The 27,651-nt window shown below is 46.9% G+C and overlaps 1 protein-coding gene across 5 annotated transcripts in view; it reads right to left on the reverse strand.

The window, feature by feature from the left end:
* Window positions 1-27,651, reverse strand: part of LOC125447721 (nesprin-2) — a 62,105-nt gene that overhangs the window by 4,135 nt on the left and 30,319 nt on the right. For 4 of the 5 annotated variants that reach the window (XM_059641031.1, XM_059641030.1, XM_059641029.1 and 1 more), the window contains exons 4-11: window positions 25,389-25,571; window positions 20,905-21,042; window positions 19,546-19,731; window positions 16,443-16,698; window positions 9,962-10,062; window positions 7,661-7,763; window positions 4,535-4,728; window positions 25-89 (exon numbers count right to left, since the gene is read on the reverse strand). In XM_059641031.1, coding sequence (XP_059497014.1) covers window positions 25-89; window positions 4,535-4,728; window positions 7,661-7,763; window positions 9,962-10,062; window positions 16,443-16,698; window positions 19,546-19,731; window positions 20,905-21,042; window positions 25,389-25,571 — 1,226 coding nt within the window. The remainder of the gene's footprint in view (window positions 1-24; window positions 90-4,534; window positions 4,729-7,660; window positions 7,764-9,961; window positions 10,063-16,442; window positions 16,699-19,545; window positions 19,732-20,904; window positions 21,043-25,388; window positions 25,572-27,651) is intronic. The other variant, XM_059641033.1, reaches the window with a different exon arrangement.

Below are 27,651 nucleotides of genomic sequence, written 5' to 3' on the forward strand. Positions count from 1 at the left end.
TAAAATGTAAATATCTATACTCACAGCCTGTCAACTCCTGCAGCTACTTCCAGTGTGGTGGTTCCTCTCTTGCTAAGCTTCTGTTTGGGCTGTTGGCAAAAATTAAACAGTGGCAGAGCTTCAAGCAAATTCCATTAAACCAACGGTTATCTTGACCTCATCTGGACAATCCAATTCCAGCTTCTGTCTGGGTAGCCCGTCTTTTCTCTCACTCTGTGTACCCTGCCTTCTTTTCCTTCCAAACCCCTTCCATGAAATTCACCACCCCCTGTAGTTTCATTCCTTCCTCACCTTCTCTCACTGTGTCCGATGTCCCTTGTATTTCCCTCCCCCCCCGACCTATCCAATTCTCATGTTTTGTTCCCACCACCCATTCCATTCTCTCTCTGTAACCCCTTCCATATTCATCCCCCAACCTGTAGCTAATAAAAATTGACTGACTAATTATTATTTCAAGGGAATATTCTATTCTATCTAAACCACATGATTTTCCTGCATATTCTACCTCTAGTTAGAGTTGGTCAAACCTTCTAGTCCTGTACCAAATCCTTAGGAACTGGTCTTTTCAAATCAGGTTGTGAGCTCCCAGCCACGTTCGTGTGCAATGTTTTTGTAGAAACTGGCTGCCCCTAGCTGTTTGTTTCCATCCCGTCCTCCCCAATCTCTCTCTCTCTCTTTCTCGCTCTCTCTCTCTCTCTCTCACACACACACACATCCCATCGACCGTCTCTCAACACTCACCTCCATGTCAATATAAATCGTGTAGGTCTTGGATCTAGACAGAAACGTTAACTAGCTGTCCCCCAAGTCCGTTCTGCTATGGTGATTGAGTTAGGGATAAACAGATTCCTTCCTGGTCCCAGTGAAGTTTGAATTGCTAAATGGCAAAATCACCTCCCTTTATATATGTGTCAGACTATATATAGTTCAACACCAGCAACAGGTCAGCCAGATTATTTAAGTAACATTGAAAATAGGAGCAGGAACAGACCATTCAGCCCTTTGAATCTGCTCTGCCATTCATTATGATCATGACTGATCATTTAACTCAATAGCCTGCTACTGTTTTCACCCATAACCCTTTGATCCCCATTAGCCCCAAGTGCTATATCCAACTCTTACTGAAAACATACAATTTTAGCCTCAAGTATTTTCTTAATTCCTCAGGCTAACCACTATAAGGGAAGAGATTGGGAACACAGACAAACCAACATCTGTATTAACCATTCCCCCAGTTTAGTGTCAGCAGCAGATTTTGAAACTGGTTCAAAAATCACGATTTCGAACAATTTCTGTAATTCAACATGTGGTACCTGCACCCAAACCTGTGGGACACTTGCCACCATTTGCCCGATCTGAGTAACTACTTTAACCTCACTCTGTTGGCAGGTTAGCACATGATATTCTGCTGCCTCTCTTTTCTCTACAAATTCCTAACTCTGTCTTCAGCCAAATATCTGGCATCTGTTGCTGGCCTTAATAATCCAAATACATTATTTTTACTACATTCCCTGTCTATACTCTTTCTTGCTTCAAAGATTACAACGAGATTGGTCCCAGTCCCAATTGTAGGCCCCAGAAACCAGTTCTCAGGCCTGAAGCCAAGTTTCTACTCCATCATGAGATGTCCCTTCAGATCCTGTTTTTATATGAATTATTTGGATGTCAATATAGGTTAGTAAATTTGCAGATGACACTAAAATTGGCAGTGTAGTGAACAGTGAAGAAGGTTATCTCAGAGTACAACGGGACCTTGATCAGATGAGCAAAATGGGCCAAGAAATGGCACATGGAGTTTAATTTGGATACACGTGAGGAAAATCAGGACAGGACTTATACACTTAATGGTAGGGCCTGGGGAGCGTTGCCAAACAGACCAAGAGATGCAGGTGCATAGTTTCTTCTAAGTGGAGTCACAGGTAGACAGGCCGAAAACAGCATTCAGCACAGTAGTTGGGATGTCATGTTGCAGCTGTACAGAACATTGGTTAGGCCAATTTTAAAATACTACATAGAACTGTACAGCACAGGAACAGGCCCTTCAATCTAATGACATCATACCGAACATCACACCAAAAACAAACTAATCCCTTCTGCCTGCAATTGGTCCGTACTCCATTCCTTGCGTATTCCAAAGTCCCTTAAATACCCCTATTATGTCTGCCTCTGCCACCACCCCTGGCAGTGCGTTCCAGACTCCTACCACTCTGCTTACAAAAACTTGCTCCTCACATCTCTTTTGAACTTTTCCCCTCTAACTTAGATGCATGCCTCCTCGTATTAGACATCTCAACTCTGGGAAATAGATTCTGACCATCAATCCTATTTATGCATCTCATAATTTTGAGAGACTTCTATCAAGTCTCCCCTCAGCCTGTCCCACTCAAGAGAAAACAACCCAATAGCTCATACGCTCTAATCCAGGCAGCATCTTGGTAAACTACTTCTGCACTCTGTCCAAAACCTCCACATTTTTCCCATAATATGGTGACCAGAACTGAATGCAATACTTTTAAGAGATAATGGGAACTGCCGATGCAGGAGAATCTAGGGTCTAGGCCCGAAACGTCAGCTTTTGTGCTCTTAAGATGCTGCTTGGCCTGCTGTGTTCATCCAGCCCCACACTTTGTTATCTCGCAATACTTTTAAGTGTGGCCTAACCAAAGTCTTATAAAGCTGCAACATGACATCCTGACTTTTGGACTACAATTTTCTGACCAGTAAAGGCAAACATGCCATATGCCTTATTTACCACTCTATCTATTTCTGTGGGTACTTTCAGGGAACTATGGACTTGAACTCCAAGATCCTTTTGTACATCAATGCTGTTCAGAGTCCTGCTGTTAACTGCATACTTTTCCCTAACATTTCATCTCCTAAAGTGCACACTTCACACTTACCCTGATTAAACTCCATCTACCATTTCTCTGCCCATGTCTGCAACTGATCTATATCCCGCTGTATCCTTTGACAACCTTGTACACTATCCACAACTCCACCAATCTTTGGATTGTCTGCAGACTTATTAACCCACCAATCTACATTTCCATCCAAGTCATTTATATATACAAACAGCAGAGGTCCCAGTACGGATCCCTGAAGAACACCACTAATCACAGATCAACACCACCAATACCCTCTGTCTTCTATGGACAAGTCACCATGGATCCCATGCATCTTAATCTTCTGGATGAACCTACCATGAGGAACATTGTCAAAAGCCTTTCTAAAATACTACATTGAATTCTGGTCTCTCTACTATAGGAACAATGTTGCCAGGGTTGGGAAGTTTGAGATGTAGGGAGAGACTGAATAGATTGGGGCTTTTTTTCCCCTTGTAGCATTGGAGGCTGAGGGGTGACATTAGAGAGGTTTATAAAATCATGAAGGGCATGGATAGAGTGAATAGGCAAGGTCTTTTCCCCAAGTAGGGGAGTCCAAAACTAGAGGGGCATGGGTTTAAGGTGAGAGGGGAAAGATTTAAAAGGGAGCTAAGGGGCAACATTTTCAGATAGAGGGGATTGAGAGCATGTGATGAGCTGCCATAATTACATTTAAAAAGCATTTGGATGGGTATATGAATAAGGAGGGTTGGGAGGGATATGGGCCAAATGCTGGCAAATGGGTATAGGTTAGTATAGACAAGTTGGACTGAAAGTTCTGTTTCTGTGCTGTACAATTCTGACTCTCTCATCACAGAATTGTTATGACACAAAGAGGCCATTCACACGTTATTCCTGCACCATTTCTCTTACCTAGTGTAAATCTTTTCCCCATATCTCTGCATACCAAGCAATCATCTAATGCTCCTCATGAATGCCTCAATGGAACCTGTCTCCGCCTCCTTCCCAGGTGGTGCATTCTGGACTCTAACTACTCACTGTGTGAAAATATTTTTTCCTCACAAATACCCTTACTTTATTTGCACATCACTTTTAATCTATGCCCTCTCATCCTTGTTCCTTTTGCAACTGGGAATAGCTTCTCCCTGTCTACCCTGTCCAATTTTGGACAGTTCAATCAGATCTTGTCTCAATAACAGTCCCAACTCCAATCTATCCTCACAGTTGAAGTTTCTCATTCCTGGAATCGGTCTTGTAAACTGCTTCTTCACACACTCCAACACATTCACATCTTTCTGCGATGTAGCGCCAACAACAGTACACAATACTCATTCTCCAGAGGAGAGTCTTGTACAATTTCAACATCATCTCCCTGTCATTGTATTGCATGCCCCTGACACGTTATGTTTTACTTACTGCTCTCTTGTACAGTCAACCTTCTGTTAAATACACAACACAGACACAGAGGTCCTTCTGCTCCTGTACCCTCTTCAAAATTGTACCCCTAACTTATATTCCAATATTCGAGAGGTTGCAATATAGAGGTTAGATGTCCTAGGCAATGTCTGAGAGAGAGGGCGGGCGGGCGTGTCCGAGTGTGAGTGTGTGTGTGTGCTTGTGTCTGGGGGGCACCTGTACCCCAGTGATGATGAAAATATTGGTTAGTAAATGGAATTTTGAACTTCACTGACCTCCAGCTGTTGCAGCCACTGCTTCACATATTTGGCCCTTGCCGTGGGGCCCACATTCTGACCTTGGAGCCAGTCTGAATGGCCTCGTTCTGCCCAGGCTCTCGTTGCTTCCTGGTCCAAATGTTGCCACTTCCGGAGTCTGTTGCTCTTAGTCAGTTTCCCTGCGAGTGGGTTTCCAACAGCATCAGCAACATCTGGAGATATAGATGAGAATGCTGTAATCTACTGGCATTAGCCAACTGTTTTGGCCTCTGCTTCATTCCCATGTCTCTACCTGCAATTCCCAAAATTTGTTTGTCTCATGGTTCCCGTAGTTGTCAGTACAGCTGTTGAGGAAGATCATGAGCATCAAATTTAGAAAGGGATGGTAACAATTAAAGGGTACACTAAAAGGGGTTTAAGAATGTATGTCAACCCTATTTCCTAAAGTGAACAAGTCTCCACTTGCAGGTGTTTGGGCCATATCCCTCAAAACCTTTCCTATCCATATGCCTGCTGTTAGATCTTTTAATTGTTGTAATTGTACCTGCTTCTACCATTTCATCTGGCAGTCCATTCCAAACATGCATCATCCTCTGTGTGAAAAGTTGCCCCTCGCGACCCTTTTAAATCTTTCCCCTCTCACCTTAAACCTATGCCATCTAGTTTTGGACTCTCTTACCCTGCGGAAAAGACCTTGGCTATTCATCTTATCCATGCCCCTCATGGTTTTATAAACTTCTCAGCCCTCTATGCTCCAGGAAAAAAAATGTTCCAGCCTCTGTGTACTGAGGAAGGGTCACCAGACCCGAAACATTATCTCTGTTTTTTCCTTCACAGATGCTGCCACACCTGATGGTTTTTCCAGCAACTTTGTTTTTGTTCCTGATTTACAGCATCCGCAGTTCCTGCGTGTTCCCCCCCCCCCCCTCAGTCTCTTCAGCCTCTCCTTATAATCAAACCTACAATCTTGGTAACAGCCTTGTAAATCTTTTTTGCACACTTTCCACTTTAATAACATCCATCCTATTTGCAGGGTGACCAGAATGGCACGCAGCTCCAGACGTGGCCTTACCCGTATCTTGTACAGATCCATTATAACGTCCCAATGCCTATATTCAATGCTCTGACCCATGAAGACAAGTGTACCAAATGCGTTTTCTCCCACTCTGTCTGTGACGCCACTTTCAAGGATCTGCACCCATGGGTCTTTTTGACAATACTCCCCGGGCCCTACCAGTAACTAGGTTAGTCCTGGCCTGTTTGCCTTACGAAGATGCAACACCTTGCAGTTATCTAAATTGAACTCCATCTGCCATTTCTCAGACCACTGGCCCAGTTGTACTCTTAGATAACCTTATTGTGTTCACTATACCATCATTTTGTTGTCATTCATAAATTTACTGACCATACCTCTGATATTCTCATCCAGAATTCTTTATTTAAATGATGGGGTGTGGGGAAGGGTAAAGGACATAGAAGATGGTATTCAGGTTCTAAAAATTAGGGTGGCACAGTGGCTGGTACTGTTGCCTCACAATGCCAGGGGCCCGGGTTCAATTCCAGCCTCAGCAGACTGTCTGTGTGGAGCTTGCACGTTCTCCCCGTGTCTGTGAGAGTTTCCTCCCGCAGTCCAAAGATGTGCAGGTTAGGTAGATTGGCCATGTTAAATTGCCCATAGTGTGTAGATTAGGTGGGTTATAGGGGGATGGGTCTAGGTGGGATCCCATGAGCATCAGTGTGGATTTGTTGGGCCAAAGAGCCTGTTTCCGCACTGTAGGGATTCTATGATTAGTGGACCCAGCACCAATCCTTGCGGTACATCAATGGTCACAGGTCTCTAGTCTGACCAACAATCACCTACCACTGCCCTCTGTCTCTTTCTGTCAAACCAATTTTGTATCCAGTTAGCTAGGTCTTCCTGCATCCCACATGATCTACTCTTACTAACTAGACTACAACTTGGAACTTTGTTGAAGGCTTTGCTAAATCCCATGTAGACAATGTCTACTTCTGCACCCTCATATATATTCTCGGGCACCTCTTTTTTTTTAAGTTTGAAATCACACAGCACCAGGTTGTAGTCCAACAGGTTTATTTGAAATCACAAGCTTTGTGATTTTTCTTTCTTTAAAAGACACTGAAGTGAAGTGTACTGACTGAAATGACAGTGGGAATAGACTACACAGTCTGTGGAAAGGGATATGAGCAGCACGGTACCTCAGTGGTTATCGCTGCTGCCTCACAGTGCCAGGGACCCAGGTTCAATTCCAGCCTCAAGCGTCTATCTGTGTGGAGTTCCTATGTTCTCGCTGTGTCTGCGTGGTGTACTGGTTTTCTCCCAAATTGGCCTTGCTAAATTGCGCCTTAAGTATCTACGTATGTTTCTGGATGGGATGCTCTTCGGAGTGTCAGTGCAGATTCAATAGGCTGAATGGCCTCTTTCCGTATTGAGGAAGGGAAGTGGGATCAAACAGTCATTTCTATTTAGGAGCTGGTAAAGACACAATGGGGCAGCGTCAGGAGGCATCTATCCAAATCTGGCAGTGGGCAAGTGAGACAGTTCTCTGCCACTTTCCTTTAAGTATGCAGTTCATGGAGCCAAGTGGAAGATGGCGTTAAACTGGGCCAATGGCCAGGGAGGGACAGCCATGGATAAGTAGAATGGCATACATCAAATCAGGAACTGCAGAAATGTTGTGACAAAGGGCCGAAAGTATAAACAGTTGGAATTTTGACAATGCTTTTAAAACCTCATAAATCACGTTATTTCAGACAGACACTACCCCTTCACCAGAGACTCTCCTCCCTGGAACTTCACCTGAAGATCCTCAAACATAAATCTATCCCTTGCCTTATTCCCTACATTCCCCACTCCCATCACCAGATCCTACCTCAAACCTCCAGATTATCCCAGCAGTACCCTCAGGGCTCCCTCCACGTACCCAAACTCTCCCAATTTCAGCATGAGGTCACTCTCATCCTTGTTCTCCTGCCCCCGAGCCCCCATCCAAACCCACAACCTCTGGACCGTCTCTTTCTAACTCAGCCACCAGTTCCCCTGTTGCCTGATGTTTGGTGTTCAGTTGACTACAGTGGCTAGGGGGTGGGGGAGAGAGAGAGAGAGACAGAAGAGCATTCCCTTACCCCAGGAGAGTCTGTCTCTGACTTGCAACTGGGTGTCAAACAGAGGACCGTGGTCACCTGATACCATGTTAACTTCAGAGTTACACTGACAGCCCACATCCATCTGGGGGGGGAAACAGCAACAACAGTGAACACAGTGAGCAGCACAGCCAGAGGAGAAGGCAGTGGGATGCACTGGGAGTGGGGGGGTTGGAGTTGGAGAGAGAGAGCTAGAGACACAGACACACACACACACAGAGCTGGGGGTGGGGGTGAGTGTAGAGAGACGGAGACAGCTGTTGAGGGGGAAGAAACGAGAGACAGACAGACAGCTGGGGGGGGGAAGAGTAAGAGAGACACAGAGACAACTAGGATGGAGGGGTGGAGAGGGAGAGACAGACAGCTGGGGGGGGGAGAGCTGAGGATGGGGTGAGAGAGAGAGAAAGAGAAGCTACAGGGTATAGGTTGGGGAGGAAAGAGAGAGACAGATAGCTAGGAGAGAGAGATAGAGAGACAGACAGCTAGGGAAGGAAGGGGTTGGGGGAGAGAAAGCATGAGACAGACAGACAGACAGCTAGGAGGTAGAGTGAGAGCAAGTGCGAGAGAGAGCAGTAGCCCGACATATACACAGAGAGACCTATTGTCAGACACAGCACTGGTGATGTTATTGGATTACTCACCTCAAAGCATGGACAAGCGATCCAGAGACACATTCAAATCCTGTGCAGCAACTGGGGAATTTCACTTCAATTAATTAAACAAAGTGGCATTAAGGTAGACGATCAGCCACGATCTCATGGCAGGGCAGATTAAGGCCTGACAAGTTGAATATCCTACTCCTGTTCTGACATTAGTAAAATACGAGGCTTGAAAGCTTTGCAACTACCTCCAGCCAGAAGTGTTGAGTAGATAACCCACCTGAGCTTCTCCCACCATCTCAGGTGTCAATTTTCAGCCAATTCTATTCCCTCCTGGATAAAACACAGGCTCATGCCAATAGCCAAGTTACAGCAGTGAACTCGTCCTCTAGAATTAGCCAAGTTCTGAGCCACACCTCCCCTATATTGTTGCAACATTGGCCTTCACCCAACAACATGGAAACTTGCCCAGGTATTATAAATCAAGGGTTAGAAAGTCAGCCTTTGAACCCAGGACATGCTTTTCCCAAAAATGGGCATCAACTCATGTACGGATTACAGCACCAATGTTGGCATTGATGGTAGAATAAGACCAAAAAAAGTAATTCAAATTAGAAAACAGTGCAACATGTACATTGGATAAATTAATCAATGACACTTCAACTAAACATTAAACCGTCTTGAAAACTCTTCAAATTCTTTGCCTTTGGCAAATCATTTCTGTCACTGTGGCTCTGGAATCATCACAAAGATCACTTTCAGAATCAACTCACCACAACAGATCCACTTCAATTTCATTGGATATTCCACATTTTGTAAACAGACAAAGTTTGTGTACCAACAGAATTCAGGGGATGAGGGCATCTCTGGCTAGGCCAGTGTTTATTGACCCTCCTTAATTGCCCAGAGGGCAGTTAAGAGTCAACCATATTGCTGTGGGTCTGGATTCACATGTCGTCCAGACCAGATTTCCTTCCCTCAAGGATATTAGTGAACCAGGTTGTTCTTTTCTGGCAACAGTTTCATGGCCAAACTCTAAATTCCATGTTTTTATGGAATTCAGATTCCACCTTCTGCCATGATGAGGCTCAAACCCAGGTCCCCAGAACATTCTCTTTTGGATTAATAGTCTGACCATGATACCACTCAGCCATCACTTCCCCCAAAATCCTCTGTAGCTTTCTGCAGTCTTTATTTCACCCCCATTTATTTAATATTCAGATTCTGTAGTCTTCCTGCCAAAGTGCATTGCCTCACCATTTCTCTATATTCTATCTGTCAAGTTTTTGCCTAAAGCACCTCAGACATTTGCCTAGGTCATCTAACCTCTATATTGCAACCTCTCAATCAAGAAACACAAGAAACCACCATCACGCTCATGAGAAACTCAGTCTATCAAATGACAGGTTTTGAATGACCATGTCCTTGCTAAACAAGGTCAGGACAAGCCAGGTTCCCTGTGCAGCCAACATCCATCTCTGAAGGTCTCTGTCCAAACTCCTTACTCTAATGGGTAGGCACGAAGTTGCACATTAATGAGGAGTGTCCCCCCTCTACAGATCGAATTCATCACCTTAAACTCAGCAAACAGGAAGAAAATCTCTTGGCTTTGGAGATTTACCTTCACATAAATGGTAAAGCAACCCTGCCAACTCAGAGCCAAGCTCCACTGCATTGTTCTCACCAGTTGTGTCATGCTGGAGTTATATATCCGTCTGCTGTGGATCTGCCGGCTTCTCCTACTGCCCCATGGACTGGCAATGGCGTCTGGGCCACCGGGCTGGTCTGAAACAGAAGACACATTGCACAGGATCTATCAGTCTCCAGCAACCGTTCATCCACTAACACAAGGCACTGAAACTTCCTGAAGAGAGGGGCCTCATCATATTCACACAGCCGAATCTGTTCAGCTGTCCCTGTCCAACCAGCCACCACAACATCCCCTGTCCTACTCACGTACCTCCGAAAGTATAAGAGACATCTGCTTGGTCAAGAATAGTCTGTTCACCTAAACCAGTGGCTTTTAGAGGCTCAAAAACTGTCCCTGCACCATTGTCAGTGACTTACAGAGGGGAAACAGACCACAAGGGTGAGACAGGGTCCAACCCCAGTGTGGAGTGGAGTCATACAACACAAAAACAGACTCTTTGGTCCAACCAGTCCATGCCGACCATAATCCCAAACTAAGCTGGTCTTTAATGCCAGTGCTTGGCCCATATCCCTCCAAACATTTCCTACTTGTGTACTTATTTGAAAGATTTTTGGACGTAGTAACTGTAGGTGCTGCCAGCACTTCCTCTGGACGTTCATTCCACACACAAACCACTGTGTTTAAAATAAAATGCCCTTTGTGTCTTATTTAAAATCTTTTTCCCCTCACCCTAAAAATGTGCCCCCTGGTCTTGAAACCCCCCCCCAACCCCAGGGAAAAGACACCTGCCCTTCACCTTATCTATACCCCTCATGATTTTGTAAACCTCTACAAGGTCACCTCTCAACCTCCTACACTTCAATGAGAAATGTCCTAGGCTATCTGGCCTCTCTTTATAACTCAAACCCTGCATTCCTGGCAACATCCTGGTAAATCTCTTCTGAATGGGATAATGATACAGGATTCTTTACCACGGAGGACTGTCGAGGCTGTGCCATTAAAGCATATTTGAGGCTGAGATTGATTTTAATCTGTAAGGGAATCAAGCATTATGGAGAAAAGGCAAGGATTAGAACAGATAGGTGCTTGCTTTTGGCTGGGGCAGACATGATGGGCTAAAGTGTCTTTCTATGGGCTGCAGATCTCTGAATCTGAATAGAGGTGAGGATTAGCAGATAAGCCATGATCTCACCAAATGGTGGAGCAGACTTGATGGGCCAAACGGCCAATTCTGCTCCAGGGTCTTATTGTCTTTGTGATGTAACAGACCATCAGCAGTCACATGCTAGAGACTGAGGACAGAGGTTGGTTTGTACCAATGAGAGGTGCCCTTAGCTTGCAGAGTAAGATGCATGAAATAGTTTAGGAGACACCTACCAGAGTTAGATTGTAGTTACTCTCTGGCAGAAATGGGCCATGGTTACGAAAGAGAAATCAAAATAGCATTGGAAAATGGAACCAACTCTCAACCTTGGTGTCAATGTTGGTAACACATCAAACATAAACTGGTGATAGTAGGAACTGCTAGTGCTGGAGAATCTGAGATAACAAGGTGTAGAGCTGGATGAACACAGCAGGCCAACCATCAGAGGAGCAGGAAAGCTGACGTTTCGGGTCTGGATCCTTCTTCAGAAAATGGTGCTTCAGAAAATAAACACAAATTGGTGGATTTTGTCAACCAGATGATGATTTCAGGGGAGGAATCAGAGGCTTTAGCTTGGAAAGAGGTACACTGAGAATCAGGAGCAACATCAGCATTGGCTGGTCAGATACTGCCCCTTCCTGCAGCCATTCAGAATGGCAATGGTCCAAAGAGGTCAGCTTTGGGAGTTGTGGACAGGGCCATCACAGAGGAATGGAATCGTATTGGATTTCCAGGGTCAGAAAGCTGGGGTAGCAGCTCAATACATCCCTGTAGGCAGCGGGGTCCACTGCAGGCACCCTCTGCTAAGATCTGGGGTTGAAGAGTCTGCCTCAGAGCACAGCATGGATACATCAGTGAGCACAACCTGAGCAGAGATCTCAGGGGAACACATCAAATACAACAAAGGATAAGCCAAGCAATTAAAGAGCAGGCATTTCACTTAAGTGGTGGGGAAACATCTTGGAATAATTGATATTGGAATTACTAGTCCCATGAAAAGATGTGGGTTAGTCAGCACGAGCCACCATGGATATCAAAGGCAACGTCGGGCTGACTAACTAGCTAGAGGTTTTTATTTAACAAAAACAAAGTTGGTGGAAAATCTCAGCAGGTCCTGCAGCATCTGTGGAGGAGAAAACAGAGTTAACGTTTTGGGTCCGGTGACCGTTCCTCAGAACCTTTTGGTTTTTATTTAGTATTGACCATCAAATAGTTTCTTTACAGACCTGCGTACACCAGCTGATTGTTGTGGGGATGATGTGTGGAAAGGCAAACTCATTTCCTATTGCATCGTTGTCAGACAAATCTGACAGACATTTTGCAGACAGAACTCACCCAATATGTTAGGCAGAACCAGGTCATTGGCTGTGGAAATGCTGAAGCTTCTGAATATTAGTTGAGCCTTTTTTTTCCTCCCCTTTTCCAGAATGTGCCTGTGCCACCATTTATTGTCCATCTCTAGTTGTCCCTTGACATAGTGGGTGGTGAGTGGTCTTCTTGGAACGCTGCAGACCACACGCTGTGTGTAGACCACAGTGCTGCTAGGGAGGGGGCTCCATGATTTTGACAAGAAACAGCAATATATTTCTAAGTCAGTATAGTTAGAGGGGAACTTGTGGGTGGTTGTGCTCCCATCTATCCCTTGTCCTTCTAGACAGAAGTGTTTGAGAGTTTGGTCGGTGCCATCTAAGGATCTGTGGTGAATTTCCACAGTGCACATTGTAGATGGTACATGCTGCTGCTGCTGAATGTCGGTGATGGAGGGAGTGGATGCTTGTGCATGTGGTGGCAACAAATGGGCTGCTTTCTCCGGAGCTTCTTGAGTGTTTTTGGGGCTGCACTCATCCATACAAGCAGGGAGTAGAATCCCTACAGTGTGGAAACAGGCCCTTCTGCCCAACAAAGTCCACACCGAACCTCTCAGCATCCCACCAAAACCCATCCCCCTATAACCCACCTAATCTACACCTCCCTGAACACTACAGGCAATTTAGCATGGCCAACCCACCTAACATCTTTGGACTGTGGGAGGAAACCGGAGCACCCGGAGGAAACCCACGCTGACACGGGGAGAATGTAGCAGCTCCACACAGACAGTTGCCCAAGGCTGGAATTGAATCCGGATCCCTGGCATTGTGAGGCAGCGGTGCTAACCACTAAGCCACCGTGCCGCCCGGAGTATGTCACCACTCTCCTGACTTGTGCCTTGTAGATGGTGTACAGGCTTTGGGGAGCCAGGAGGTGGGTTACTCGCTGCAGTATTCCAAGCCTCTGACCAGCTCTTGTAGCTATTGAGTTAATGTGATGAGTCCTGTTGAGTTTCTGGTCAATGATGGGGAATTCAGTGATGATAACGCCATTGACTGTCAAAGGGGCAATGGTTAGTTTTCTGTTGTTAGAGGTGGTCATTGCCTAGAACTTATGTGGCAGAAATGTTACTTGCTATTTATCAACCTAAGCCTGGATATTGTCCAAATCTTGTTGCATTTGAACATGGACAGCTTCAGTATCTGACGAATCATGAATGGTGCTGAACATTGTGTAATCATTGGTGAACATCCCCACTTCTGACCTTATGATGGAGGAAAGGTCATAGATGAAGCAGCTGAAGATGGTTGGACCTGGGACACTACCCAGAGAAGCTCCTCCAGAGATGTCCTGGAATGGAGATGACTGACCTCCAACAACTACGACCATCTTCCTATGTGTCAGGTATGACTCCAGCCAGCAGAGAGTTTTCCCCCGATACCCATTGATTCCAAATTTTTCTAGGGGTCCTTGATGCCACACTTGGTTGAATGCAGCCTTGATGTCAAGGGCTGTCATTCTCACCTCACCTCTGGAATTCAGCTCTTTTGTCCACGTTTGAACCAAGACTGTGATGAGGTCAGGAGCTGAGTGGCCCTGGCGGAACCCAAACTGGGCGTCACTGAGCAGGTTATTTCTGAGCGGGAGCTGCTTGATAGCATTGTTACTGACACCTTCCATCACTTTACTGATGATTGAGAGTAGACTGATGGGGCAGTAATGGGCCTGGTTGGATTTGTTCTGCTTTTTGTGTACAGGATGTACCTGGGCAATTTTCCACATTGTTAGGCAGATACCAGTGTTGTAGCTGTACAGGAGGACCTTGGCTAAGAGAGCAGAAAGATGAGAAGTACAAGTCTTTAGCACTATTGCGGGAATGTTGTCAGGGCCCGTAGCCTTTGCAGTATTCAGTGCCTCCAACTGTTTCTTGATATCACGAGGAGTGAATCAAATTCACTGAAGACTGGTTTCTGTGATGCAGGGGACCACTGCACTTAGCACCTCAGGCTGCAGATTGCTATGAATATTTCAGCTTTATCTTTTGCCCAGAGGTGCTAGGCTCTTCCATCATTGACAATGTGGATATTTATGGAGCCGCCTCCTCCAATTTTAATTATTTACCCCTATTCATGACTGATGTGGCAAGACTGCAGAGCTTAGATCGGATTTGTTGATTACGGAATTGCTTAGCTCTGTCTATCACTTATGCTGTCTGGCAAAAGTCCTGTTTGGTCCAGGTTGACAACTCATTTCAAGGTCTGCTCCTGGTGCTGGCCCTGGCATGCCCTCTTCAGTCTTCATAGAGGTTTGCAAGGGCCATCAACAAGGTTAGTAACCAAGGTCTTTTCCCCCAGGGTGAGGGAATCCAAGACTACAGGGCATCGATTTAAAGTGAGAGGAGAAAGAGTTAAAAGGGACCCGGGGGACAACTTTTTCATGCAGAGAATGTATGGAATGAGCTGCCAGAACGAGTGCAGAGGTGGGTACAATTACAACATTTAAAAGACATTTGGACAAATACATGGATAAAAAAGGTTTAGAGGGATATGTGTCAAATACAGGTAAGTGGGACAAGTTCAGTTTAGGAAACCTGGTCAACATGGACGAGTTGGGCCTGTTTCCATACCTCTGTGGTTCTATTCATTGAGCCAAGATTAATCCTATGGCCGGGGCATACAGCCAAGCAGTTCTGCTCTACTTGCAGTAACACAGTGGGTGGGGGGGCTTTTACAATCAACCGAGACGGCAGGTAAAGGTCTTGTTCCAATTTGAAAGTGGCACCTCTAACAGTGTAGCCGTCCCTTAGTATCGCACTGGAACGTACTGTTTAAGCTCGGGAACAATGCTCAAACTGCTGACTCATTTAAAAAATAAATGAGCGAGAGAGAGTACAGCTTGAGGAGTACTGGCTGTAACTCGGGATGTATCCATTTTATTGTAGACTAGCACAGAACCTCCTCTCCAACTTCCAGGCCATATTTACCCATCAACCAACATAACTGACAACAAATCAGTATTAACTTGGGATGTGGTATTGCTGACAATCCCTAACTGCCCTCAAGCTGAACGGCTTTGCTTGGTCATTACAGAGGGTAGTTAAGATTTGCCCACATTGCTGTGGTGGGGTTTGAACTCTCATCTCCAGTGTGTTAGCCTGAACTCCTGGATTATTCAGCCAGCAATAGGACCTTTAGATCACCATCTCCCACTATGCCTTAATGGTTCACTGCACACTTCATGAAGTCTTGCTGTGCACAAACCAGGTGCCACATTTCATGTTCCAACATTTCATAAGCTTTGGGGACATTGTTTAAAAAAAGGGGACAGAAATGAGGAAACAGTCTTTGGAATTCCCGTCCTCACAAAATAGTCGATGCAGAATCTAAATATTTCGGAGGGAGATAGATTTTGGATGACTAAGGGGATGAAATATTATCAGGGGATGTGCAGGAATGTAGCAATGAGGTTCAAATCAGATCAGCCATGATCTGATTGAATACACCAAGTCAGAAGTCGCAACAACACCAGGTTATCTGATTTATCTGAAATCACAAGCTTATGAAGCACTGCTCCTAAGTCAGGTGAAGTCAAGGGAGCAGCGTGCCGAAAGCTTGTAATTTCAAATAAACCTGTTGGAACGTAACCTGGTGTGTGCAACTTATGAATTTGTCCACCCCAGTCCAACGCAGGCACCTCCACATCATGGGAAATTGAATGGGGAAGTGGGGTCAAAAGGCTGAGTGTTTATAAGGATGCGAAAGGTAGAGCTATATATCTGTATCACTGGGACGTTTCTGCTGATCAATGTACTACCCCAATGCCACAAGGACCTGTGAGACATGTACACCTCTCCCTCATCCTATTAAGACTCTCTTGGCCACTAGACTCAGGGGATCTTCTTGTGGAGCAATGGTAGTGTCCCTAACCCTGGAACCAGGAGGCCCAGGTTCAAGTCCCACCCGCTCCAGAGGTGTATAATAAGATCTCCCAACAGGTTGATTAGAAAAATAGGTTAATTTTTTTAAGAAATGAAGACACTCTCCAGTAACGATGATCACATACCGAGTTCTGAGCTACAAAGAGAAACACTGCCTTCTAGTGTGCTCAAGTCTCCAATGTCCACAGACGAGTCCCACTCCAGTGGTAAGGAGTCCAGGCTGCTCGGGTTTGAATGGTCAGGGGGCTGGTCGTTAGGAACCCCCTCAGGGAGTAGATGCTGCAACAATGGCTGCCAGCATTGTCCAACCTCAAGGATCCGGTCACAGCAGGTCTCAGAGCCAAGGCCCCCTCCACTGACCGATTCCCATCTGTCCGATGTCTGGAATATGGAGAAAGGGCAGATCAGTTTGTGGACAGCGGCCCTGAAACTAAACCTTCAACAAGGTGCATTTACATAGTGCCTACACCAGAGCAAAATAAAACTGAACATTGTGACGCAAGGTCACATGAGGACAGCTTATTGGTCAAAGGTAGGGTTTAAGGAGCAACTTTAAAGTGGAAAGCAAGGTAGAGAGGCCCAGAGCTTTAGGAAGGAAATTCCAAAGCTTAAGGCCCTGACAGCTGAAGGGAGAGTTTGGGGAGCACAAGAGGTTGAAATGAGAGGAACACAGATCTCGAAGGGTTGTGGGGCAGACAGAGGCAGAGAGGAGTGAGACAATGGAGGGCTTTGAAAACAAGGAGAAGACCTTAGCTGATATAGGTCGGTGAGCACCAGCAAAATGGGGCAGAGTTTTTGAGGGTCTGAAGTTTATGAAGCTGGGAGACCAGCCAGAAGGAATTGGAATAGTTGGAGGTGAGAGAGGCATCAAAGAGAGAAGTTTTTTTTAAAAACAAAAATCCTCACTTGTGGGATGTGAGCATCACTGGATGGTCTAGAACTTATCCTGTCCCTAATTGCCCCTTAAGCAGTTGGCAGTGAGATGCTGCAGTCCATGTGCTGTGGGTTGACTCACAATGCCGTTAGGGAGGGAATTCCAGGAATTTGACCTGGCGACACTGAAGGATTGGCGATATATTTCTCGAAGTGAGGATGGTGAGCAGCTCACAGGGGATTCAGCAGCAGGAATGTGCTCAGTCAGGCAACGTGCTCTGGAGGTGGGGATAGACGACAGTCTTAGTGACTGTACAAATGGGATCAATGGCTGAAATTGGGACCGAACATGATTGTAAGGCTTCATCTTAGAGCCTGCAGAGGGCTGGAGTCAGTAGCTGAGGGAATGAAGTTGGAGCAGGCATTAAAAAGCACTAGAGTCATCTCAAGACTTAATGTGTTGTCAGGGTGCGTGTGAAAACAACCCCTGCACTTTGGGATGCCGTCACAAAGATCAGCGGGTGGATGCAAATTTCCACACTCGGAAGCCGCCCTTTCCGTTCCCAATACCTCCTACCCCTGCTCACCATGCAGTCCCTCTCCCTAAGGAACCTGAAACATCGCTGGGGTGAGCACTCTGGGGGACACCTCTCCTCTCTGTTCACACATGACTAGAGATTCCACATCCACTCTGGTCTTTTGACCTCAGTCCCCTGCACCGCACCTAATAAAGCTTGAGGTAGGCATGCTGGCTATAATCTTGCCCTTCAGTGAGGCACTTCACAGCTTTCCAGACTCAGTGTAGAGACATTGGTGTAAGGTTACCAGACCAGTAATCCACGCACATGGGTTCAAATCCCACCAGGACAGCTGGTGGAATTTAACTTCAATGAATAATCGGCAACGAAAAGCTAGTCTTGTTTAATGGTCATCTGAAATTCATCAATTGTTGTAAAAACCCACCTGGGTCACTAATGGGAACAAAATCTGCCATCCTTACCCGGCCTACACACTACTCCAGGCCCATAGCGCTAAGACTTGAATCTGAACTGCTCTCTGAGTTCTGACAAATGTGTTAGAATTCTCAGAGGAGGTAACAAACTCATTAGACAAAGGAAAGTCAGTGGACGTGATCTGTTTAGATTTCCAGAAGGTCACTGACAAGGTGCCGCACAGAAGGCTGCTAGATGAGATCAGAGCTCACCGTGTTAGGGGCAAGGTACTGGCATAGATAGGGGATTGGCTGACTGGCAGCAGGCAGGGAGTGGAGCTAAAGGAATCTTTTTCAGAATGGTAGCTGGCGACTAGTAGAGTTCGGCAGTTGGGACCACAACTATTCATGTTATATATTAATGATCTGGATGAAGTTTACAGACGACACAAAGATAGGTGCAGGGGCAGGTGTTGTTGAGGAATCAGGGCGGCTGCAGAAGGACTTGGATAGGCTGGGAGAGTGAGCAAAGAAGTGGCAGATGGAATACAATATGGGAAAAATTGTGAGAGATTATGCACTCGGTAGGAAGAGGAGACAGACTATTTCTAAACAGAGAAAAGCTTTGGAAATCTGAAGCACAAAAGGGACTTGGGAGTCTTAGTTCCACACTCTCTAAAGATTAACATGCAGCTTAAGTTAGTAGTTAGGAAAGCAAATGCAACGTTCACATTAATTTGAAGAGGACTAGAATACAACAGCAGGGATGTACTGCTGAGGCTGTATAAGGCTCTGATCAGAATGCATTTGGAATATTGAGAACAGTTTTTGCCCCTGTATCTAAGGAAGGACGTGCTGGCCTTGAAGCGGGGGTGGGGGGGCGGGCAAAGGAGGTTTACAAAAATGATAAAATGATTCCAGGGATAAAGAGCTTGTCAACCGAGGACCAGTTGAGGACTCAGATTCTGTACTCAGAGTTTAGAAGGATAATAGGCTTGGATAGATTGAACCTGGAGAAGATACTTTGACTAGAAGGACAGACTAGGATCCAAGGGCAGAGCCTCAGAATGAAGGGTGACCCTTTAAAGCTAAGATGAAGACAAGATTTCTTTAGCCAGAGGAGTGAATCTATTGGATGGCTATGGAGGCCAAGTCATTGAGTGTTTAAAACAGAGAGAGCACGAGAGAGATGTTCTTCATTAGTAAGGGGACGGAGGGTTATGGGGAGAAGGTAGGAGAAGGGAGTTGAGAAATACAGCAGGCATGGTTGAATGGCCTAATTCCGCTCCTATACCTTATGGTCTTAGAAATGGCCCTTCAAGGCATGCAAGAACAATTAGGGAAGGATGACAGTGTCTTGTATGAATGAACATTTGGGATTGACAGTCCATCAAATTACAGTTCCAGTAGATCCCAGGCCTCACCTGGCCAATGCTGTGGCATCTCCTATGGAGCCGGTCCACTTGTCCAAACACTTCCTGCTGGAACCGGAGGAGATCCTGAACCTCAGCTTCGATTGTCACCCCGTCTTGGGGCTCACATTTCTGCAGCAGGGTTCTTGCCACCCTCAGCAGGGCATTGATTCCCTCAGTGATGCCTCCAGTTGCTTGCTGTACGAGACAAGAAGGCAAAAAGAGGTAAATGTGGAGCTGGTGAGACCACCCCTCACCCTGCCCAGGACACAGTCAGCCGTTCACCCCACAAAATCAATCCATTCCACACCAAAATTTACAACAGAAGTTACTTCCTGTATCCAGTTGTTCCAAACTCTCAGCATCATTCAGAAGGAAGCAGAGAGTGTGGAATTGTGCGAGAGGACAGGGATATTAGCTCCAGAGTTCTGAGCATCAGCTGTGGCTCAGTAGGTAACCCACTCACATCTGAACCACGAGGTTCTGGGTGCACATCCCAATCTGGGGCTTGAGCACAGACACTGCCAGCGCAGCGCTGAGGAGCTGCTGCACTGTCAGGAGACACCATCATTCTAAGAGGACGCAGCATTATTTGGTACGGCAACTTCTCTGCCCCGGACCATAAATAACTACAGAAAGCTGTGGCCACAGCCCAGTCCATCATGGAAGCCAATCTCCAATCCACGGACTCCATTTATGTCTCATTGCTGCAGAAAGGCTGCCATCATCAAAGACCCCTCCCACCCTGGTAACGTTCGCCTACATCCTCTTCCATCAGGCAGAAGACACAGACACCTGAACACGTGCCAACAGGTTTATGAACAGCTTCTTCCCTGTGTTATTAGACTGCTGAGTGGACACACTGACTTCAAATCTAACATCTACTTTGTGCACCCCCTGTGAAGGGAGCCATAACTTTGAATTCCTCGCTGTGTCGAAGCACCCCATGATCTTATATCCTTATATATTATGATCTCCTTTGCACTGCATGCAAAACAAAACTTTTCACTGTACTTAGGTACATGTGACAACAATAAGTCAGATCAAAATCAGCATGTGCAGACTCCACACAGACCGTCACCCAAGGATGGAATTGAACCTGGGTTCCTGGAGCTGAGAGGCAGCAGCGTTAATCAATGAACCACCGTGCTGCACATAATTGAGGTATATAAGATGCTAAAGGGGAAATCTTGAACAGAGGTAATAATTTTAGGATGAGGAATGGCAGATTTAAAAACAGGGAGGAGAAGGAATTACTTCCTTAAAAGGGTTGTGAACCTGTGGAATGTTGAACTTGTTGCCTCAATGTGAACACCTCCTTCAGACAGACAAAAGCCCCTCCCCACCATCACTGGCCCACACTCTCAGTACCTGCAGTGAATGGAGCCTTTCCGCTGCCTCTTCCCGGGAGAAATATTCTAGCTCGGAGCGCTGGATGTCCAACTGCATTAGCTGTAGCCACAGGTTTTCCTTCTCAGCCTCAAGCTCTTCCCTCTGGGTTACAAAATACTGCAGACAAGACACAGGCCCTGAGCGAACATAACTGAATGTTACAGACACACACCAACAACCTCCCTCCCTCCTTGGGCACTCCCTCAGGCTGGCGGACAGGTACCTGATGAGGAGAGTGTAACTCGTCGACTTTGCTACCCCATGTTTCAGTGGTCTGTGCGCTCTCTGGCATTCGTCTCTACACGTGGACGGCCAGAGTCACCTGCATGTAGACAGGGACCCTTGACCCCTCCAGATGCTTTGAGAACATCCCTGAAACATCTTTGTCATCGACCTGGGAGTGTCCTGCTGAGGGTTAGAGCAATTGCTTAGGGCGTTTGCTATCAGGCAGATCAGCTCACCCAGTGCTGCTGCTTTCGAGGCCTTCACAACAGCACAATATAGACATCCATGTGAATGGTAAGAGACAGGAGAATTATTATTTAATTAAGTTGCCAGAGTACTTGATAAAGAACGACTGCTAAGATCAGTGGGCGCAGCAAGTTCATGATCCCTCTCCAGGGACAAGTTTGAATTTAAGAATTGTAAGTTGCATTTTGGATTTGAACTTTAATACCCCTTGAAAAGGGGCCATCACATTTTAGTTTGGTGTATTTAAAGTGGTATAAAAAGAGACCATTGGGGCTGGTGTGCATCACCGGTCCCAATAACCACATTTTAATTTAAATCTGTAACCTTCCTTTTGTGATTTTCATTATTTACAGGCTCCATTTGGTTTATTTGGGGGAGTAATTTCTTTAATGGATCTATCAGGTTAATGTAGAGAGTGTGCAAGGGTACTGAAGTACGGCTGAGTTGGAGGTATCAGGTGCTCATCGTCTCATTGAACGGCAGAGCAGACTCGATGGACTGAATGGCCTTTTGGGCTCCCACATCTCATGGTCAACAGCATGTAGTAAAATGGTGCGAGCTGAAACAAGGCAAAAGCTAGGCCACAGTTAGTCTGTGCTGCCCAGTCCAAGGCCCCATTGTATAGTAAACCACAGTAAGCACTTGGGAGAATGTTCCAGAGGGTCCCACAGGCATGTGGCTGCAGTAATGGGGGGGGGGGGGGGTGAAGAGAGCAACAAGACACTCCAGAGCTTAGAATGTAAACTAAGATGTAACAAAGTATTTTGAGAGAATTTTCCCTCCTCTTTCTTATTGGACCTCGCTGACAAGGCCACCATTCGTAATTGCTCTTGAACTGATTGGCTTGCTTGACCATTCCAGCGGGCAGTTAAGGAATTAGCCACATAGCCGTGTGGTCTGGAGTCACGTGTAAGCCAGACCGGGTAAGGATGGCAGATTTCACTCCCTAAAAGGATATCAGCAAAGCAGGTGGGTTTTTCCTGATGATGGTTGATAGCTGTCAGAGTCGCCATCACTCGGACTAGCTCTCAATACTTCATTTATACACAGAGTCCAACATTTACCGATGCCATCGTGGGATTTGAACCTGCATCCCTGGAGCTCCAGGCTGGCCTCTGGGTTACAATCCAGCGACATTACCATTTGGTCACCGTCTCTCCCCACGCCTTTCTCGTTCTGCCCTGTGATGGGAGATTTCAGAGCAATGGAATTCCTTTCAGATTGTCCCCATAGAGGGCTAGGATGACAGGAATGAATGGCCATCTTCTTGGTGGGGAAGGGAGGGTGGGGGAATGCTGGATTTGAAAGCAAGGGCCCGCATCTAATAATTACTGAGAAGCACACGAATTATGGGTGAGTGGGAAAACGTCACCCAGAGCAGAACTTAGCATCCCATGTGGATCAAAGTCAGAAATACTAAACAACATAAGGACAGCCTCAGAATTTGCACTGTCCGAGCAGTGCAACCAGGACAAGCATGTCATTGGGGACATGGATATAAAAATACTTCTCCGTTGCATTGATGACTGTATCGGCACAGCCTCTTGCTCCCAAGAGGAGCTCAAACAGTTCATCCACTTCACCAACACTTTCCACCCCAACTTCAAGTTCACCTGGGCCAGCTCCAACACATTCCTCACCTTCCTGGACCTCTCTGTCTCCATCTCAGGCAACCAGCTAGAAACTGATGTCCATTTCAAGCCCACTGATTCCACAGCTACCTAGAATACACCTCCTCCCACCCACCTTCCTGCAAAAATTCCATCCCCTATTCCCAATTCCTCCGCCTCCGCCGCATCTGCTCCCAGGATGAGGCATTCAACTCCCGTACATCTCAGATGTCCTTGTTTTTCAAGGACCGCAACCTCCTCCCTGCAGTGGTCAAGTTCACCCTCGACCACGTCTCCCGCATTTCCCGCAACATATCCCTCACACCCCGCCCCGCAATAATGGCCAAAAGAGAAGCCTCCTCATCCTCACATACCACCCCACCAACCTCCGGATCCAATGCATCATCCTCCGACACTTCCACCATCTACAATCTAACCCCACCACCAAAAACATTTTTCCATCCACGCCCTTGCCTGCCTTCTGGAAGACCACTCTCTCCGGGACTCCCTTGTCTGCTCCACACTCCCCTCCAACCCCACTACACCCGGCACCTTCCCCTGCAACCACAGAAAGTGCTACACCTGTCCCCACACCTCCTCCCTCACCCCCATCCCAGGCCCCAAGATGACTTTCCATATTAAGCAGATGTTCTCCTGCACATCTGCCAATGTGGTATACTGTATCCACAGTACCTGTTGTGGCTTCCTCTACATTGGTGAAACCAAGTGCTTGGGGACCACTTTGCAGAACACCTCCGCTCGGTTCGCAGTAAACAACTGCACCTCTCAGTCACGAACCATTTCAACTCCCCCTCGCATTCCTCAGACGACATGTCCACTCCTAGGACTCCTGCAGTGCCACAACGATGCCACCCGAAGGTTGCAGGAACAGCAACTCATATTCCACTTGGGAACCCTGAGCCCAATGGTATCAATGTGGACTTCACAAGCTTAAAAATCTCCCCGTCCCCCACTGCATCCCAAAACCAGCCCAGCTCGTCCTGGCCTCCCTAACCTGTTCTTCCTCTCACCTATCCCCTCCTCCCACCTCAAGCCACACCTCCATTTCCTACCTACCTACCTCATCCCACCCCCTTGACCTGTCTGTCCTCCTCAGACTGACCTATCCCCTCACTACCTCCCCACCTATACTCACCTCTACAAGCTCCATCCCTACCCCTTTAACTTGTCTGTCTCCTCTCCACCTATCTTCTCCTCTATCCACCTTCGATGCGCCTCCCCGTCTCTCCCTATTTATTTCAGAGCCCTCTCCCCATCCCCCTTTTCTGACGAAGAGTCTAGGCCTGAAATGTCAGCTTTTGTGCTCCTAAGATGCTGCTTGGCCTGCTGTGTTCATCCAGGTCTACACCTTGTTAGCTCAATTTCTGTCACGCTTTCCATTGCCTTGGAAAGTCCACATAATGCCTTCCAGTCAATGAAGTGGTGTTAAAGTCTCACCAATCCTGCAGAGAGAGTGTCTGTGCTGCTGTGGGCTGGGTTCTGGGCTCAGTCTGAACTTGCTCCCTCTTTGTTGACATGGGCTAGGCTGTCACTAATTCGGGGACTTGGGTTTGTGTTCTGTCCTGCTGAGAAATGGCTCCCTGCAACCATTGTTGGAAACTCTTACTGGTGTACAGAATGCTAATCTTTGTGTAATGGAGCCCTCTGGTACGAGTGACTCCATCCTTCCTGACTATTGGTGTCAACGTTCCCTCATGTTATTAACTGCACGTCCGACTCCAAGCCACACATCATTCCTGCTTTGGAACTCTGTGTTTTCTGTACTCCCTCCCTGACAGCATTGTGGGTCAACCTACAGCACATGGACTGCAGTGGTTCACGGAGGCAGCTCACCACCACCTTCTCAATGCGCAATTAGAGATGGACAATAAACATTAGCCCCACCAGTGATGTCAACATCCCATGCAATGCCAAACACCTGTTATAGTGCCTAAGGCCATTCAACCCATTGTACCTATACCACCTTTATTAGTTAGTCCGAATCTCCTGCCTCTCTTCATACTCCCACACACCATTACTATCCCAATCCAAAAACAAATCTAACAACCTTGAATATCGTGATTGAACCTGCCTCCTCCCACATTTCCAGGCAGTGCATTCCAGTCCATTTTAACTACTCACTGAGAGTTAAAGTTCTTTCTCACATCACCTTTGCCTGATTGGCACATCACCTTTATCTGTGCCCCTCTCATTCTTGTTTCTTTTACAAGTGGTAACAGCTTCTCCCTACCTGCTCTGTCCAGCTCATTCATGATTTTGAAAACCTCAATTAGATCTCCTATGAACTTTTATCTCTGCAGGGACTGACAGTGGAAGCAGCCAAACTACCTCCAGGAGGGTTAACAGGGAGCAGTCAAATACCTTTAGCCTTTTGCAGATGATGCCAACTCTTCTCTGGAGGTTATCCCACCTCTGGTTCCCATCATGCACTGTTCCTTTCAGCTTGTTGGCTAATCTGATGCCCTGTTCCCTGGCAAGCCGCCTGTAACGTATATTTATTGACTCCAACTGGATCATGTGCTCTTCCGTCCGTTTCTGAAGACACTATTCCCAACCACAAAAAAAACCCATAGTTAGTTCCAAGTCCTGGTGCTTAGGAAAGCCCTCAGCCTTGGTGAGATTATTGGAGATCAGCTCAGGGAGTGACAAGATCAGAGCACTCTCGGTTTCTGGTCGCATTTTAAGGATACAGCTTTTGCAGAACCTCAGTGAAACAGACCCTGGCTGTTTTGAGAATGTGGTTGTAGGTCCCAATAGAGTTTATTGTGAAATGAAACCAACAGAAAACAATGAAATTGTCATCTATGCCTGAAAATGAAATTGCAGTTAGGACCTGTGCTGACATTTCACATTTTGCTTTTTAATAAATTTTAAAACCTGTTATATTTTCCCCCCTCTGAAGTTAAGACATCATTTTGCAAAAGCAGCAGATGCATGAAATCCAACATTTTGCAAACAGAAATGGCTGGAGGGAGATAGAGACATAGAGTTAAGAGAGTTAAGATTACACTTCATCACCTCTAGTCCACTTAAAACACAAACTCACTTTCTGAGGAGGTCTGCAAAGAGAGGATATTTGTGAGAAGGAGATTAGATAGAATAGATAATGGTGGCACAGTGGCTCAGTGGTTTAGCACTGCTGCATCACTGCTTCAAGAGCCTGGGTTCGATTCCAACCTCGGGCATCTACCCATGTAGAGTTTACACATTGTCCCTGTGTCTGTGTGGGTTTCTTGTGGGTGCTCCGGCTTCCTCCCACAGTTGAAAGATGTGTAGGTTAGTGTGGATTGGCCATGGGAAATGCAGGGTTACAGAGATCTGGCTGAGATACTCTTCAGAGAGTCAGTGTGGACTTGATGGGCTGAATGGTCGGCTTCCACAAAGTGGGGATTCTATGAGAGCCAAAGTGACTGAATGGTACTTGGGAAAGACCCAAACCGCCCCCATAACCCCCCTCACCCACTTACCCAAACCTCCCTCTGTAATCCCTCACCCATTTACCCAAACCCCGCCCCCGTAATCCCTCACCCACTTACCGAAACCCCCCGTAAACACTCACCCACTTACCCATCCGCCCCCGTAACCCCTCACCCACTTACCCAAACCGCCCCCCGTAACCCCTCACCCACTTACCCAAACCGCCCCCCGTAACCCCTCACCCACTTACCTAAACCCCCCCCGTAATCCCTCACCCACTTACCCAAACCGCCCCCCCGTAACCCCTCACCCACTTACCTAAACCCCCCCGTAATCCCTCACCCACTTACCCAAACCCCGCCGTAACCCCTCACCCACTTACCCATCCACCCCCGTAACCCCTCACCCACTTACCCAAACCGACCCCGTAACCCCTCACGCACTTACCCAAACCCCCACCGTAACCCCTCACCCACTTACCCAAACCGCCCCCGTAACCCCTCACCCACTTACCCAAACCCCCCCCGTAACCCCTCACCCACTTACCCATCCACCCCCGTAACCCCTCACCCACTTACCCAAACCCCCCCCCCGTAACACCTCATCCACTTACCCAAACGCCCCCGTGTAACACGGCACCCTCTTAGCCATCCAACCCCGTAACCCCTCACCCACTTACCCAAAACCGCCCCCATAATCCCTCACCTCTTACCCATCCACCCCCGTAATCCCTCACCCACTTACCCAAACCCCCCCCGTAACCCCTCACCCACTTACCCAAACCCCTCATAACCCCTCACCCACTTACCCAAACGCCCCCCTGTAATCCCTCACCCACTTACCCAAACCCCGCCACTGTAACCCCTCACCCACTTACCCAAACCTCCCCGTAACCCCTCACCCACTTACCCAAACCCCACCCTGTAACCCCTCACCTACTTACCCAAACCCCCCCTGTAATCCCTCACCCACTTACCCAAACCCCCCCCTGTAATCCCTCACCCACTTACCCAAACCCCCCCGTAACCCCTCACCCACTTACCAAAACCCCCCCGTAACCCCTCACCCACTTACCCAAACCCCACCCTGTAATCCCTCACCCACTTACCTAAACTGCCCCTGTAACCCCTCACCCACTTACCCATCCACCCCTGTAATCCCTCACCCACTTTCCCAAACGCCCCCGTGTAACACCTCACCCTCTTAG

This window comes from Stegostoma tigrinum, chromosome 39 (assembly GCF_030684315.1).
Source record: "Stegostoma tigrinum isolate sSteTig4 chromosome 39, sSteTig4.hap1, whole genome shotgun sequence".
Lineage (NCBI taxonomy): Eukaryota > Metazoa > Chordata > Chondrichthyes > Orectolobiformes > Stegostomatidae > Stegostoma > Stegostoma tigrinum.